General features: G+C 40.0%; 2 protein-coding genes across 6 annotated transcripts in view; both read left to right on the forward strand.

Annotated features, from left to right (window-relative positions):
* Nucleotides 1–6,438, forward strand: part of cnksr3 (cnksr family member 3) — a 47,594-nt gene extending 41,156 nt beyond the window's left edge. For all 3 annotated transcript variants that reach the window (XM_034674570.1, XM_034674572.1, XM_034674573.1), the window contains 10 exons: nucleotides 912–965; nucleotides 1,438–1,477; nucleotides 1,960–2,129; nucleotides 3,714–3,787; nucleotides 4,016–4,087; nucleotides 4,173–4,237; nucleotides 4,364–4,488; nucleotides 4,709–5,039; nucleotides 5,152–5,342; nucleotides 5,454–6,438. In XM_034674570.1, the coding sequence (XP_034530461.1) occupies nucleotides 912–965; nucleotides 1,438–1,477; nucleotides 1,960–2,129; nucleotides 3,714–3,787; nucleotides 4,016–4,087; nucleotides 4,173–4,237; nucleotides 4,364–4,488; nucleotides 4,709–5,039; nucleotides 5,152–5,342; nucleotides 5,454–5,654 (1,323 nt within the window). In that variant the 3' untranslated portion in view covers nucleotides 5,655–6,438. The remainder of the gene's footprint in view (nucleotides 1–911; nucleotides 966–1,437; nucleotides 1,478–1,959; nucleotides 2,130–3,713; nucleotides 3,788–4,015; nucleotides 4,088–4,172; nucleotides 4,238–4,363; nucleotides 4,489–4,708; nucleotides 5,040–5,151; nucleotides 5,343–5,453) is intronic.
* Nucleotides 6,439–8,240: 1,802 nt separating this feature from the next.
* The window catches only part of scaf8 (SR-related CTD-associated factor 8), a 37,642-nt gene continuing 32,508 nt past the window's right edge, over nucleotides 8,241–13,374 (forward strand). Inside the window, exons 1-2 of one of the 3 annotated variants that reach the window (XM_034674863.1) lie at nucleotides 8,241–8,519; nucleotides 9,430–9,513. In XM_034674863.1, the coding sequence (XP_034530754.1) occupies nucleotides 8,490–8,519; nucleotides 9,430–9,513 (114 nt within the window). In that variant the 5' untranslated portion in view covers nucleotides 8,241–8,489. The remainder of the gene's footprint in view (nucleotides 8,520–9,429; nucleotides 9,514–13,374) is intronic. The other 2 variants (XM_034674864.1, XM_034674865.1) reach the window with 2 other exon arrangements.

Here is a 13,374-nt window from a genome sequence, read left to right on the forward strand (position 1 = left end):
TCAGGTGTGAGTATTCTCTTCTTTCGCAGTTCTGGAGACTTTGATTGAGATTGTGGGGAGTGGTAGAATGCGTACTGCATAGTTCAACGCAAGGACCCTGTGACCACATGGCCACCTGTTATGTTACATTTCCTGACATCAAGGCAGTGTGTTTTTGGATGGGGCTCAATCTGACCAAGTTTTATATCTCTGTGGTATCATGAAATCCCTCTTTGGATAATTCAAATCTACAAAGAAGGGTAAAGGTGGTTTAGATTTTCAATTAATGTGAAATTATTTACAATATTAAGATCATAAAAAACTGAATTGTGAACATTTATTTAGAATTAGTAATCACTCGTTGGTCGTCAGTGACATTTTCTCTGTTTCTCTCTGGCTGTTCTCACTTGGAAAATAAGGAACTTGACTATGCAGGGGAAGTTGGTCAATAATGCGGACTTGGATGTCTCAAAATGTCACTGTTCGAAGGGTTAATGAATTGCAAAACACATTTTTGTCTGTGCTTAACATGACTCAAATATATCTTCTCAGATGTGATACCTGAAGGGGGTGTTTTGATTGTAATTTATTTTAATAAGAGTAGGCAGGCATGTGTCATATGCAGAACTGCTGACAGGAATCATTGTGAGAGGTAACTTTTTTTGTTTTCTTAGTATTTTCTGGCACAGTTCCCATTCTTGGAGAAATGAAATAACATATCTCTCTTCTTTTTTATTTTGTGTTTTCACTCAGCAAAAGAGAAAAAAACTAATTTGAGTTACATTGTTCGTGCTTGTCCGCCCATGATGTCACTTCCCCTTGTTGTGCTGGAACAGAAACCTGTAAATGTTGTGCATATTTATCTTTTGGTTAGTAGCCTCCTACTGTCAACCTACGTATCTTCAGGTGTATCCTCTGTTTCCCTCCAACAGGCTGCGTTCCCCATATCTGTACCCCCTTCTATGGCTGCTGATGATTACAACCCAGTAAGTCTCTCTTCCTTTTTTTGATGGTGACATTTACTCAGGCTAAGCTTGTTTTGTTTTCCACCACTAACTAAATAGAAACCTTGCTCTCCTTTAATGGTGGAACTACTTCTCCTTCTCTTATTTTATTATTATAAAGTTAAATTTGTATAGCGAAAATGGCTGTTTTTCTCCACAGGATGGTAAGTTTCATTTCCCTTAGCATTTATGTTTATTCATGAAAGAGCAAAGACAGCAACAAGAACCAAAGAAAAAGAAAGACAAACCACAAGACAGAGAGTCAGGTCACAGATGAGAGTGTCAGAGAGAGGGGGTGTGTTAATGAGTGTGGAGATACAGAGAAGAGTGGAGACAAAACGCATGTGACACGTATGACAAACAGGATGTTCAGCACAGACCCGTCTTCTGAGCCTGCTAAGGTGTCTTCTGACTCTCTGACCTAACAATTGCATCGTCTGCTCTCCTCCCAAAGGTCTCCCTTCGACATAAATCCAAAAAGAAGAGCCGAGGAGGTAAGATGTGGCCCATGAGCTCTCATCACTCTGTCTCTTTGTGCGCCCTCAGCTGTAATTTTGACCCTTTGGGGGCGTGAATAAAGTGCCAAGGCAATTGGTGTGTGCAGAGGGCTTTTAGACGCTCAGCTACTTTCACTTCAGTTTGTCTCTATTTGAGTTCTCTGAAGCTGTGTCTTGGATTCTTCTTTTTTTGCTTTTGTTATGATAATTGTTACTTCTGAATTTGTATTACTGGAATAGGTAGGTTGAATGTGGCAGTAGAACTCTGGTGATGACTGTTGTGGATGGTCTGTGGGTTTGTTCTGTGTTATTTTTAGAGCTCGATAAGTTATTGACTGAATGCAGTGGCCTGTTTTGTTCTCTAATGGAAAAGTTTTGACTGTTCACTTCAGGATGTTAGCCTCTGCAATTTCTTGATTCCTGTAGAGCTTTAGTTGCATTTAGTTGTAGCTTCATGTTTGTGTGTTTTCTGTGCGCAGGCAACTGTTCAATGAGCAGGAGACGGATCTCTGTCAAAGAGCTGGGTCAGCCGGATCACCAGGGATGGCTGTACAGGAAGAAGGAGGGAAAAGGTTTCCTGGGTATCAAGTGGAAGAAGTACTGGTTTGTGCTGAAGAAGACAGCTCTTTACTGGTACGCCAACCAACTGGTGAGTAAACGGCCCCTTTCATCAGATACAACTATTTATGAAGGACACATGTTTGAATGGTGGAGCTCTAGATACACAAACCATGAGCGACTCAAATAATGTTCAGTTTATGGATTTAATTTGTCTCTTAAATTATTTTGCTTTTTATTTAACTACCAAGAAATGCATTGTTGGATATAATTGATACGTATCTGTGAACTCTTGTGGTTCACACAATTGTGCAACAATTTCTGTCAAAAAAAATGAATGATTACATAAATGTTGTGTAACAATTGAATGCAATGATAAGAATCAGAAACAAAGATGATTTCAAAAGAGTCAGGTGCAATTTTCTATCTTTAGGTTCTGTAGTGAGTCTTATAGCAACTCGGGTTGAACTACACTGACCCCAGTTTTCCTGTCAGAAGGACACATCACCACATGTTATCATGGCTCTGTGTGTTTGGTAATTCCTTGTGAAAAAAACGTGTGGTACACTGTTGAATGAGGGACCAATCAGGATCATTATTAGTAGTTGTTTTTTTGTGTGCTTTCTTTTGGTTATTTTGACTGCTTGAAAAATAACAGATTTAATTTAACATTTCCTTGAAGCTGTATGATCAAATTCAAAGATTATAACAGAAGAAAATAAATGTCACTGTCATTAAAACCTCATCATCTTTCAGTTTATTAAAGCCAGACACAATCACCGTATCAGGGTGCTTCTGATTATGACTCAATCTGCTTCCAGTTAAAATGCGGTCACTCGCACTTCAGAGTGGTGTGCATTTGAGTCTGTTCATTTTGGATCTGTACCAAAAGTTACATACATACATACATACATACATACATACATACATACATACATACATACATACATACATACATACATACAAACACACATACACACATACATACATACATACATACATACATACATACATACATACATACATACATACATACATACATACAGGCCTTTTTAGTCTACCAACCACTATTTCAGATCATATAAAATTCACACTTTCATACACACACATTATTGTAGAGTTTGCTATGTACAGTTCCATCTTCCCAATCCAGACCCAACAAATCAAATTCACACATTTTCATTCCTTGATGGCTTTCCTTTCAATTTGGGCTTCAGTGTCCCAGTGTCTCTCTACTTTAGTAGTGTACTTCCAGAACCAGAATACAGCTTTACAGCATTAACCTTTCTACACATCACAGATGCATTTATTGAATCACTGATACGGACACAGTGTCCGGCACTGCAGGCTGCAGATGAGTCATTCTCGTCTCTGCCACAGCTGTCTCCCTGCCAGCCTGTCACTACAGAAACCGCCGAGCAGTGTCACTGTGTTTCCTGAATGTGACGGTGTCACTAATGGCCCATCAGACTCTTACACACACATCAGAACTGACGTGCTTGATTTACCGGCATGATGACTTCAGTCAGATCTGCTGTATGTCACCATCACATGGCAGGAGGAAAATAGCAGAAGTAGTGTACTGCAATTCAACGGCAGGTGTCATTGTGTCAGGATGTGGTTTGAAGTTATCAGTTTATTTAACGCTCATTCTTGTTCACTGTGTGTGTTGCAGGCAGAAAAGGCTGAAGGCTATATTGACCTCACCAACTTCATGATTGACAGAGCCATAGAGTGCAAAAAGAAACAGTAAGCTCATATTTAACGACTCTACATTCACTTTATGGTTTAACCTAATCTGGTAGCATGCACAACCACCCCTACTCAAATTTTAAAAAGGGGCATCTGTTATGGGACGTATGGAGCAAAGTTTTAAATCACAGTTTGAGAAAACTCCAGTAAGAACTTGTCTTCACTCTGTTGCTCTTTTTGTGCTGATCCTGCCTGAACTGCTCTTTCTGTTTGCTTTTCTCACAGTGCATTTAAAGCCTGCCACCCACAGGTCATGATGTTTTATTTTGCTGCTGAGAGCCATGAGGAGATGAACTTGTAAGTCACATAACAGTACAATATTGTATATAAATATATTGCCCCCTTTTGCCACACGTTTAAGATTAATAATACTTTGTTCTAGATGGTTGAATAAGCTCGGACTCGCCTCTATTCAGTACGAGCCAGAAGAGCGAAGCTCTACAGCCGGTGAGCACCTCTTGAAAGTTGGACTTGTTTTGTTGTTACCTGTTATGTTCTTACATAAAAATCCTGAGAGTATCTGGGGATTTGACGGAATCTGATTTTGTGTATTTTGTATGTGTGTCCCTGCAGAGTGTTATAGTGAAGCCAGTGACCATGAAGAGGCTGAAAGCACAGAAATTCCCCCGCCGCCATACTCTGAACAAACCCTGCGGGACTCTGTGGATGCATCTGATCCACCTGGTAGCACACATCAGGTCAGTCATGTCTCTCGATACGAACATTCAACACTGCTCCATCAGCCACAACACTACCAGAGGCGTACATTTGCTCTGTATTGTGGTTATATAAGAAGGGTACTCCAGCCAGTGTGGTCAATAAAAAAATAAACATGATTGACCTTTTTTTCCAAATGTAAAAAACACTTTAAAATGATGGAACAATATTAAAGCTAACAGTGGTGTATTTATCTTTCAGGGTACTCTTCCTCCCCCTTACTCCGCCGCAGTCCCAAGCGAAGCAAACGGTTCCCTCTCATCCCCTGTCAGCACCATGACCTCACAGAGCTCCTCCTCCTCACTAGCTAAACACCGGCAGTCTTGGATGGACCTGGTCTCACAGGCGGCCCCTCCTACAGGTGAAACGGCAGTGGTGTGCTCAGTTCAAGTACACTCACATCAGCCTCCACAAGAAGAGACAGAGGAAGAAGAAGATCATTCTGAAGCGTTGGAGAGCTCAACTCTCCAGGGGGAAAGTCCAACTGCGGAGGGGGAGGAGGCACCGGGTGTTTCAGGAGCTGAAGAGGAAGGTGAGACTTTTGCATGCAGAACATGTTGTTAGTCAGAGTTTTTAGGATTTGTGTTTATGATCAATAGAATTATGAAAATAAACTCTCTCTCTAAACTCTTCTCTTGTTGCAGTGCATGATGCAAACAGCTCGGATGAGATGGAGAAGCTGTATATTCATCTAAAAGAGGCCAGCCTCTCACCAATAGGAGATCGTAAACCATCCACAAGAAGGGAGTTCAGGGCCTCGTTTATAAAGCGCTGTAAAAACCAAACCGTCAATGACAGACTACACCGTATCAGGACTCTCAACAGCACATTAAAGGTACATTTTCTAAATCACAGAGCTTTTTTAACTCTTTCTGCTGTTCTTATACTTTTGTCTGATATATTTTAGTACGCTTTTCACTTATTATTCCCTTCTTCTCTGTCACAGTCAAAGGAGGCAGACCTACAGGCAATAGAACAGATGCTGTCTGACCCAGAGTTCAACTCATGCAAGTTCAGACAGTGGAAGGAAGCCAATGCACCCTTGGTGCAGGAGATCTGTGTTAAACCAGACCAGCAGGGGGCATCAGAGTCCACAAAAGCTGTAGCATCGGATATGGCTGCTCCACTGGCTGAGACCAGTTTATAAAGACTCTTGAATACAGTTTCAACTGTGATCTGGACTCAAAGAACTTCAACATCTCGTATTCTGACCAAACACACATGCACACACACTGTTGCTACATACAGTTAGGACTACTGCTGTTACACCAGTGGTTTTAAAGTGCTATTCAACAAGTATCTGGATCTGCTAAGTGTGTACAAAGTTAGTCAATACGGCTTAGAAATTTTGTGATAAGCAGATCACATTAAATGTGAAATGTGTTATAGTATTCCTTCAGTTGTTATAGGTGTAAGATCAGCCAATTTTACACACAGTTGTTTTAATGTTGTAATTCTGTAAACCTGTGCATAAACTGTATTGTATTTTGAATTATGGAGTACATTTAAATAATGGGTCCATTTTTCTCTGCATTGAAACACTTCTTTTAAAAGTATGTTTTGTCTTATCTGTGGTTAACACATTTTTTAACTGTTTTTAGTCCATTATTGGTGCCATGCACCCTCACTGCCTATTACAAATGCTTTCTGTAACTAAGTTTAATGACTTGTGTTGTGTCTTTAGAAATTATAATGTCATACTTACCATCAAGACTATCCAGGCTGAACACAAGTGCCTGCACTAACAGAATAAATGTTGGTTCCAAGTCATAACATTTTAAGATGTTTAAGTGTCAAATCTATTTCAGTGGAGTTTAATTTTAAGTCATACTGAACAATACGTTGTTACAGTAGGAATGCTTAAGCTGTGTATTTTACTTAACAGAACCAAACATTGTTTTGTCTAAATGAAGAATTTCAATCTCAACGCAGACATGCTCCAGAGTTGTTTTTTACCACAATAACATCTGACCTCCTAGTCTACTGCAACTGTTGCAAAGACTATAGTACTAACTAATTTTAATGATATGGTATATAATGTCTATTTGATAAAGGTTGTAGGGTTCACCTGGATATAAACACATGATGTATGTTCACTCATTCTCAGGAAAAACAACAACTCTAGTACTATTCTTTGAGCCAGACCCTCCTTTGCTCTTAATGGCAAGTGAACCCAAACCCTGTAGTATTTTTAAACAGATACTGACCCCATGCATTATAAATGAAAAATGAAAATTGTTTCACATGGATGTTTTATTTTCTTTGATCTCGAGTGTAGTTTGAGAAACCAGTTTGTTAGTTTGTCTGTGTAAGATAAGATACTCCTTTAGTCGTCCCACAACGGGGAAATTCATGGAGTTACAGCAGCAAACAAGAGCAGGGGCTCCCAAACATTTCAGCCCGCAACCCCCAAAATATAGGTGCTGAAGACTTGTGACCCCCACTGTCCCTCAAAGTGATTTAATGTGGCTTCATTTACCCTACCTATCTGAGCATGTGGCTGTTTCCTGTACCTTTGTAAATTAACCTACTGCTACTGATGCTTTTGATGATTAACTGCTCACTAACCCTAAACTTAGGAGTCATCTGGCAAAAAGAAGGGCAGAAAACTCATCACATTTTCTACTTTCAAGGCTTTATTTCAAGGTTAGCTACTATTTTTGTTGATATCTTTTACTATAATGGGTAAAATGTACTATTTTTAATAACTTTTGTCATTCAACTTTTTTATTGCATATTTTCTGAATGTCTTTGTTCAACACAAGTTAACAAATTATATATAAGTAATACAAAACCAACAAAGAGAAGAAAACTTTTTTTCTACAAGTGAGAAAATAGATGACATGCTATTTGCATAATCCGGTTGAGATTCATAAAGACTTTTTAGAGCACTATAAGATGATCCACTAACTACTAACACTAGCACTACCCCCCTTCATACAACTGTCCAGCAAGCAAACTGTTCATGCTGGAGCTGAGGGGTCCACAATAGTCAATTTTACCTTCTTTATTATCCATCCATCCATTATCTTGACCGCTTATCCCGTTGGGGGTCACAGGGGGCTGGAGCCTATCCCAGCTGGCTTTGGGCGGAAGGCAGGGTACACCCTGGACAGGTCGCCAACCTATCACAGGGCTAACACAGAGAGACAGACAACCATTCATGCACACACTCACACCTACGGGCAATTTAGAGTGATCAATCAACCTGAGCAAGTTTTTGGATTGTCAATTGGAAGCCAGAGTACCTAGAGAGAACCCACGCATGCACGGGGAGAACATGCAAACTCCACACAGAAAGGCACCCGCCCGGCCGAGGATTCGAACCAGTAACCTTCTAGCTGTGAGGCAACAGCGCTGCCCACTGTACCACCTTGCAGCCCACCTTCTTCATTATTATAATGTATTTGTTCTTTTGCAGTAAACATTACACTCTGTGTCAGGTGGATGGGCAACCTGTGTGTTTGGTGTGTTCACAGCAGATTTCAGGGCTTTCAGAGTAAAATATTCTGCCCACTATGAGACTCATCATGGCCAAAAATACAACAGCTGTTTTTGTAGAAAGATTGTTCATTAAATGTGAACATTTACAGAGTGTACTTGTACTTTTTTTGCACTAAAACAAGGTGAAAAATGTAGAGTTGTTGTTATTTATAGGTTATTATGTTTTGATTTTACTGGTTCGGCCTCCTTCAGATTAACTTGTGCTGTATGTGGCCCCTGAACTGAAATGAGTTTGACACCCCTGCCATAGACTATCTACTCAGTATATTTCGGTACAGCAGTCCATGTGACGTTCATCTTGTAATGTCCCGATGGTGACACTAGGAGTCGCCGGTAACTGCAGATTTCCCGTCGAGGTTATGCGCCATATTGGCAGTCTCCTCCATCTCACCAATCGTCGAGCATGCATGTCTCGAACCGGTTATTGAGGAGATATCTGTAAATATTTACAGTAACCTGCAAGCCGCTAAACAACACTATGGAGGCCGTCAAATCATTTAACAATGAGGTTTGTTTGAAACCATTACAAAGATGTAAACATATTTAGACCAGAATGTATCTTACAGCGAATTGGCTAACACTAGCATCAAGTAGCAGAGAGGGAGAATAGGTTAGTTTGAAAAGGCCGCTCTCTGTGCACAGCTATACAGCCAGAATGTGAAGTCATTTCATGTCTAATTTACATTAAATGGGTATGCTTGAGTTGTACCTCCAATATATATCCCTACACGTATCGTGTAAGGTCAACAAACTATGAGCACACATTTTCGACAGACTGGTGCGAATGGTAACTAGCTAACTAGCTACAAGTTAGCAAACCCGCCTCAGATGCGTGGTAACATGGCTAGCTAGCAAACTGCGATGAATGTGACTCAAATATTCGACACCTGCCTTCAATTGGCTGTATTATTGTTGCTACATAATACAGTGTGGCTTTATATATGTTTCTGGTGCATATGTGCACTAAGTATGAAAGACGAGATAACCTAGCATTATTGTTAGCATTTGGAGGGCTAACAGCGTCACGTCGACCGTTGTCTGCATTGACACCAGTCTGTCCTTTAGCATCAAACACACTTTGAATCCACGATTGGTAGCTTAAAACACATGAGCTAAATATTTGGTATCAGCTCCAGTTTTAGTGTGTGTCCCGTGTTTAACATTCTATCTGTATTACCTAAATCAGAGGCAAGCCCTCTATACATCGTCTTCAATTAAATATGGTGGCTTCCTGACCACAAACAATCCAAGATGATGGTCTGAGCAATTTTTGTGGCAAAGCGTACAAACAATAAGGGTTAATGCTTTGGACTGCTGCTTGTTTATTTTAGTTAGTAATGTAATCCTTTGGATGACTCTTTATTTTCTGATGTTGGACTGTATAATTTAAGATGCTCTCCGTTGTCTCCTATTTTCAGCTGTACTCATTAAATGAGTACAAGCCGCCCATCTCCAAGGCCAAGATGACACAGATCACCAAGTCAGGAATCAAGGCCATAAAAGTAAGTATTTGGTACTGAAGGATGAGGCAGGTAAAGGGAAAATAAAAAAAATGGTAACAAAAAGGAAATGCCTGGAAAATTCCCTCCATAACCTGCATTCACAAAGATGGAAACATAAAGATCAAACTTAGGTTGAAAGATAGTGGGTGCAGTACTTATTTGAAATATTAAGTGGGTGACATAACTTTGGTGGCCCTGAGGTGCATATCACAACGGCAAATCAGAACATACAACGGCAATTCAGGAAACACTAGCTCAAAATAGAAAACACAACGGCAGTTCAGAAAACACAACGGCAATTCAGAAAACTCTAGCACAAAATAGAAAACACGACGGCAATTCAGAAAACATTACGACATTAACCAAACCGTAAGAATAGGTACCCTCCGGGGACATGACTCGTCGCTGATTGGACTGGTCTATCCTTCAGGTTTGGTTAATGTCGTAGTGTTTTCTGAATTGCTGTTGGGATAAGCACTTAAGGGGCCACTGTACATAACAGGCCATAACACAATCAAAGTAAGAGCAGCATGTCACGTGAATACTCCAAAACAGCTTTTTAAACATTTTGTAAGCATCTATATGTTATGTGTATTATGGCAATTATGTGGTCAATTGAATTAATACATTTAAGACACGCAGAAGAAGAAATATCAATTTACCCTCAAAGATGAAATGTGAATACACTTTGTTGGCTGATGTCAAATATGAAACACTAAAATCAAGCTATGAGCAGCTGTATGCTTTAGTTGTAGTTTTGTAAACTGGGGATCCCCTAATGACTGATTTGATCAGCTCATTAGACAACTGATAATCTTGTTTTTACTCTTTGTAGAGAATGTCACATTATGTTCAGTTGTAAAATAAACATCAAGTATTAAGTCAAAATACCTTTAGAGGCCCAATAAAGCTGACTGGTGTTTTGTACGTTTAGTTGGCTGGTTGAGGAATTTGGATTAGAGTAAGTCAGAATGTGTAAGCCTAATGAATCTCAGCCTATGTTTGTTTTTTTGGGCTAATTCCAAATTTAACAACCATTCTGTTGAGACTTGAGCAAAACCCAAGTGCATCATGAATGAGGAAGGAGTCCTTTGGGACAGATGAGTGCACTGTCAGCTTCACCAAGTCAAAATCTTCTGTTTACATATGAAAATGTTATTTTTCTATTTTTTGAAGTTAAATTAGTGGACATGGGGCATACAACTTTTTTATGCAATGAACTTATTTTGAAGATTGTTCTTACTTACCTGACATCCTGGATTTGACAATGACTTTGACTTAATTCAGTGCTTTGTTTGCACACTGAAAAACCCCAAACAAGGGCTGTTTTGCCTACTACACTAGTAGTACATACTGATTTGGTCAAAATTCAGTATGTTGTATGCAGTATGTGAAAGAGCAAAATCTGCAGAATGCCAAAACTACCAGGATCATGAGGAAATTTATCAGTATGCCGCAGACCAGTCTACCTTGCATACTTTTTCCCACGATGCACAGTGCTAATGTTCCGCTTCTTTTTTTTGACAAGGGGCACCTTGTTTTTAAGGGCTGTGAAAATTATTAAATTATATATATAAACCACCTCTTAACTTTTTAAATCATAAGTGATGCTACTGAAGCAGTTTTGCTATCAGTTTGGTCGTTACTTCCGCTTTCCGAAACTGGAAATCAGTATGCTTGAAAATGAACAATCATTCTTTTTGTTGTTTGGGCATCAAAGTTGGTTTCCTATCATCAAAACAACCCCCCTTCATAGGTCACACCTGATCAGTAGTCCTGCTATGTACCCATGCTGCATCTCTGATGCATTATAAACTAAAAGGATGTTTTAAACTCACTAGGGATGGGACATGATTTTCAAATGCTGGAAATTTTGTTCACTTATTAAAAATCGGAGTTATTGCGATTATTATCTCACTTTAAGTACATTTTTTCCTCATTTTCACCAGTGCCTGGTTGTAATATGGTATCCCTGCATTAAGTAACAGAAGAAGAAGAATGGTAACTACATTAAATAGGAAAATAAGAAGAAAACATGAGTGACAGGCGCTGGAAATGCATGTGTAGTGGTGTGCGATTGAGAAACGGAGATAATCCCAGAGACTGAGCATAGCTGGAAATGTTAACATATGCGGAATGCTGCCGCATCACACAAACATCGACATGAAGGGTGAGACAGACGCTATCTAGCAGCACCTGGTCCCGGTTCTGGTTAATGGACTGCCATACAAATGGACCGTTAATGGAACGGTGTCCCGTGGAGTGTTTACTTTTACTGTTTACACTTGGGCGCAACAAGTGTGTTGGTCACTGTTGTCTCTACTTAATCTTTCAAACTGGTCAGAGGGCTGGACCCTACAAAAACACTCTTCAGATCGATTACAAACAATTGCCAAGTAGATGCCAGTGAATATCTAATATATCTAATATTATCTTATTTTAGCTTGAACTGCCCATCCCTAAATCTCACTGTCCAAGTGTCCCAAGGACAGAAGAATATGTTGTGAACAACAAACTTGCGTTGAAATCACAGTAATCTGCAAAAAGCCTTGTTTTCCTGTCTGTTTGAACCCTCTGTTCATCTAATCAGCACAGATGAGATCACTCGTACAACAGGTATCCAGTCAGTAAAGATTTCATTTCAACAGTTGAGGATAAGAAGGTTGTAGGGGTTAGCAACCTTTCGTTTCCACAGCTCATGCTATTCTCTCTCTTTAGTTACGTTTTGCTCTCTAGGGAACGCTCTGTGGTGAAATAAAAGCAACAAGCTCAGTCGGTTGTGACAAAAAAATAAAGAAAAACTGGCCCAATTTTTATTTGCACAGACGTGAGGTTGTATGTCATGTTACCAGCATTTGCTAATTATCTTCCTGCTGCAGAGCCACCATGTGAGGGGTTTTATTATGCAAATGGGGCAGTGTTTTCAGATTAAGAAATCTATTTCAGAGATTTCAGGTTCATTTTGAACATACAAGGTTGTTAAAATATTTTTTCATACCAATAATATTTATCAAGAAACAAAAATTGTATTGGGGCTTAAGTTTACATGATACCAGAATTTTGAACTTCCCTGAACCCAAATAGTTAATTTAGATATTTTTCATTTCCAGTTACACAGTGCATGTACAGAAATGACTCTGAATGCAGACCAACTTTGACATACTGTGGGGAGTGATGAAAGAAAAAATAGATCATAGTTGTCCTCAAGCATAGTGTATACCCATAGCTTGAATAAGATATTTACTCTGGATTATCATTCATAATCCAGAGAAGTGCGTGTTGGTGTGTGTATCTGCACACGCTGTATTTTCTAATTTCCATTTGCGGTCATTGTTTGTGAGTTGAAGGTTGTGCAGTGGTTTGAGGCTCAGTCATACCCCCTTTCGACCAAGGCAGTTTCAGGGCTGGTTCAGAACCGGCTCTCAATTGAGAACTGTTTTTTTGTGTTTTGACTGCGAGTGAACCAGCTCCCGGCCGGTTCCAGAGCGGCTCCAACTCCTTGCTGGTCTAGAACCGCGAACCGCTTACTTCAGGGGCGAGCGGCGGGTTTGCGAGATCAAAAGCATTAACCAAACGTTTCCAAATTGTCCTGCAGCGAACAAATAAAAAAGACTAATGGATTCCAAGGCAAAGCAACGGTCAGCCGAGGAGACAAGCTGCCGTTGTCCGCCATCGTTGTTGTTGTGAGGGAACGTTCGTGCTAGCGCTGCTGGGAAAAGCGGTCACGTGAATGTGACGTCATGACATGCCTCTTCCACGGGCTTGAGAAGGTGGAAAAACAAACGGGTGCCGTGTTGGTTTGCGAGTTAAACCAGTTCCGAACCAGTGCGAGCACCCGGTTCGCGTTGGTCGAAAAGAGGT

The sequence above is a fragment of the Notolabrus celidotus genome, chromosome 22 (genome assembly GCF_009762535.1).
Source record: "Notolabrus celidotus isolate fNotCel1 chromosome 22, fNotCel1.pri, whole genome shotgun sequence".
NCBI classification, from domain to species: domain Eukaryota; kingdom Metazoa; phylum Chordata; class Actinopteri; order Labriformes; family Labridae; genus Notolabrus; species Notolabrus celidotus.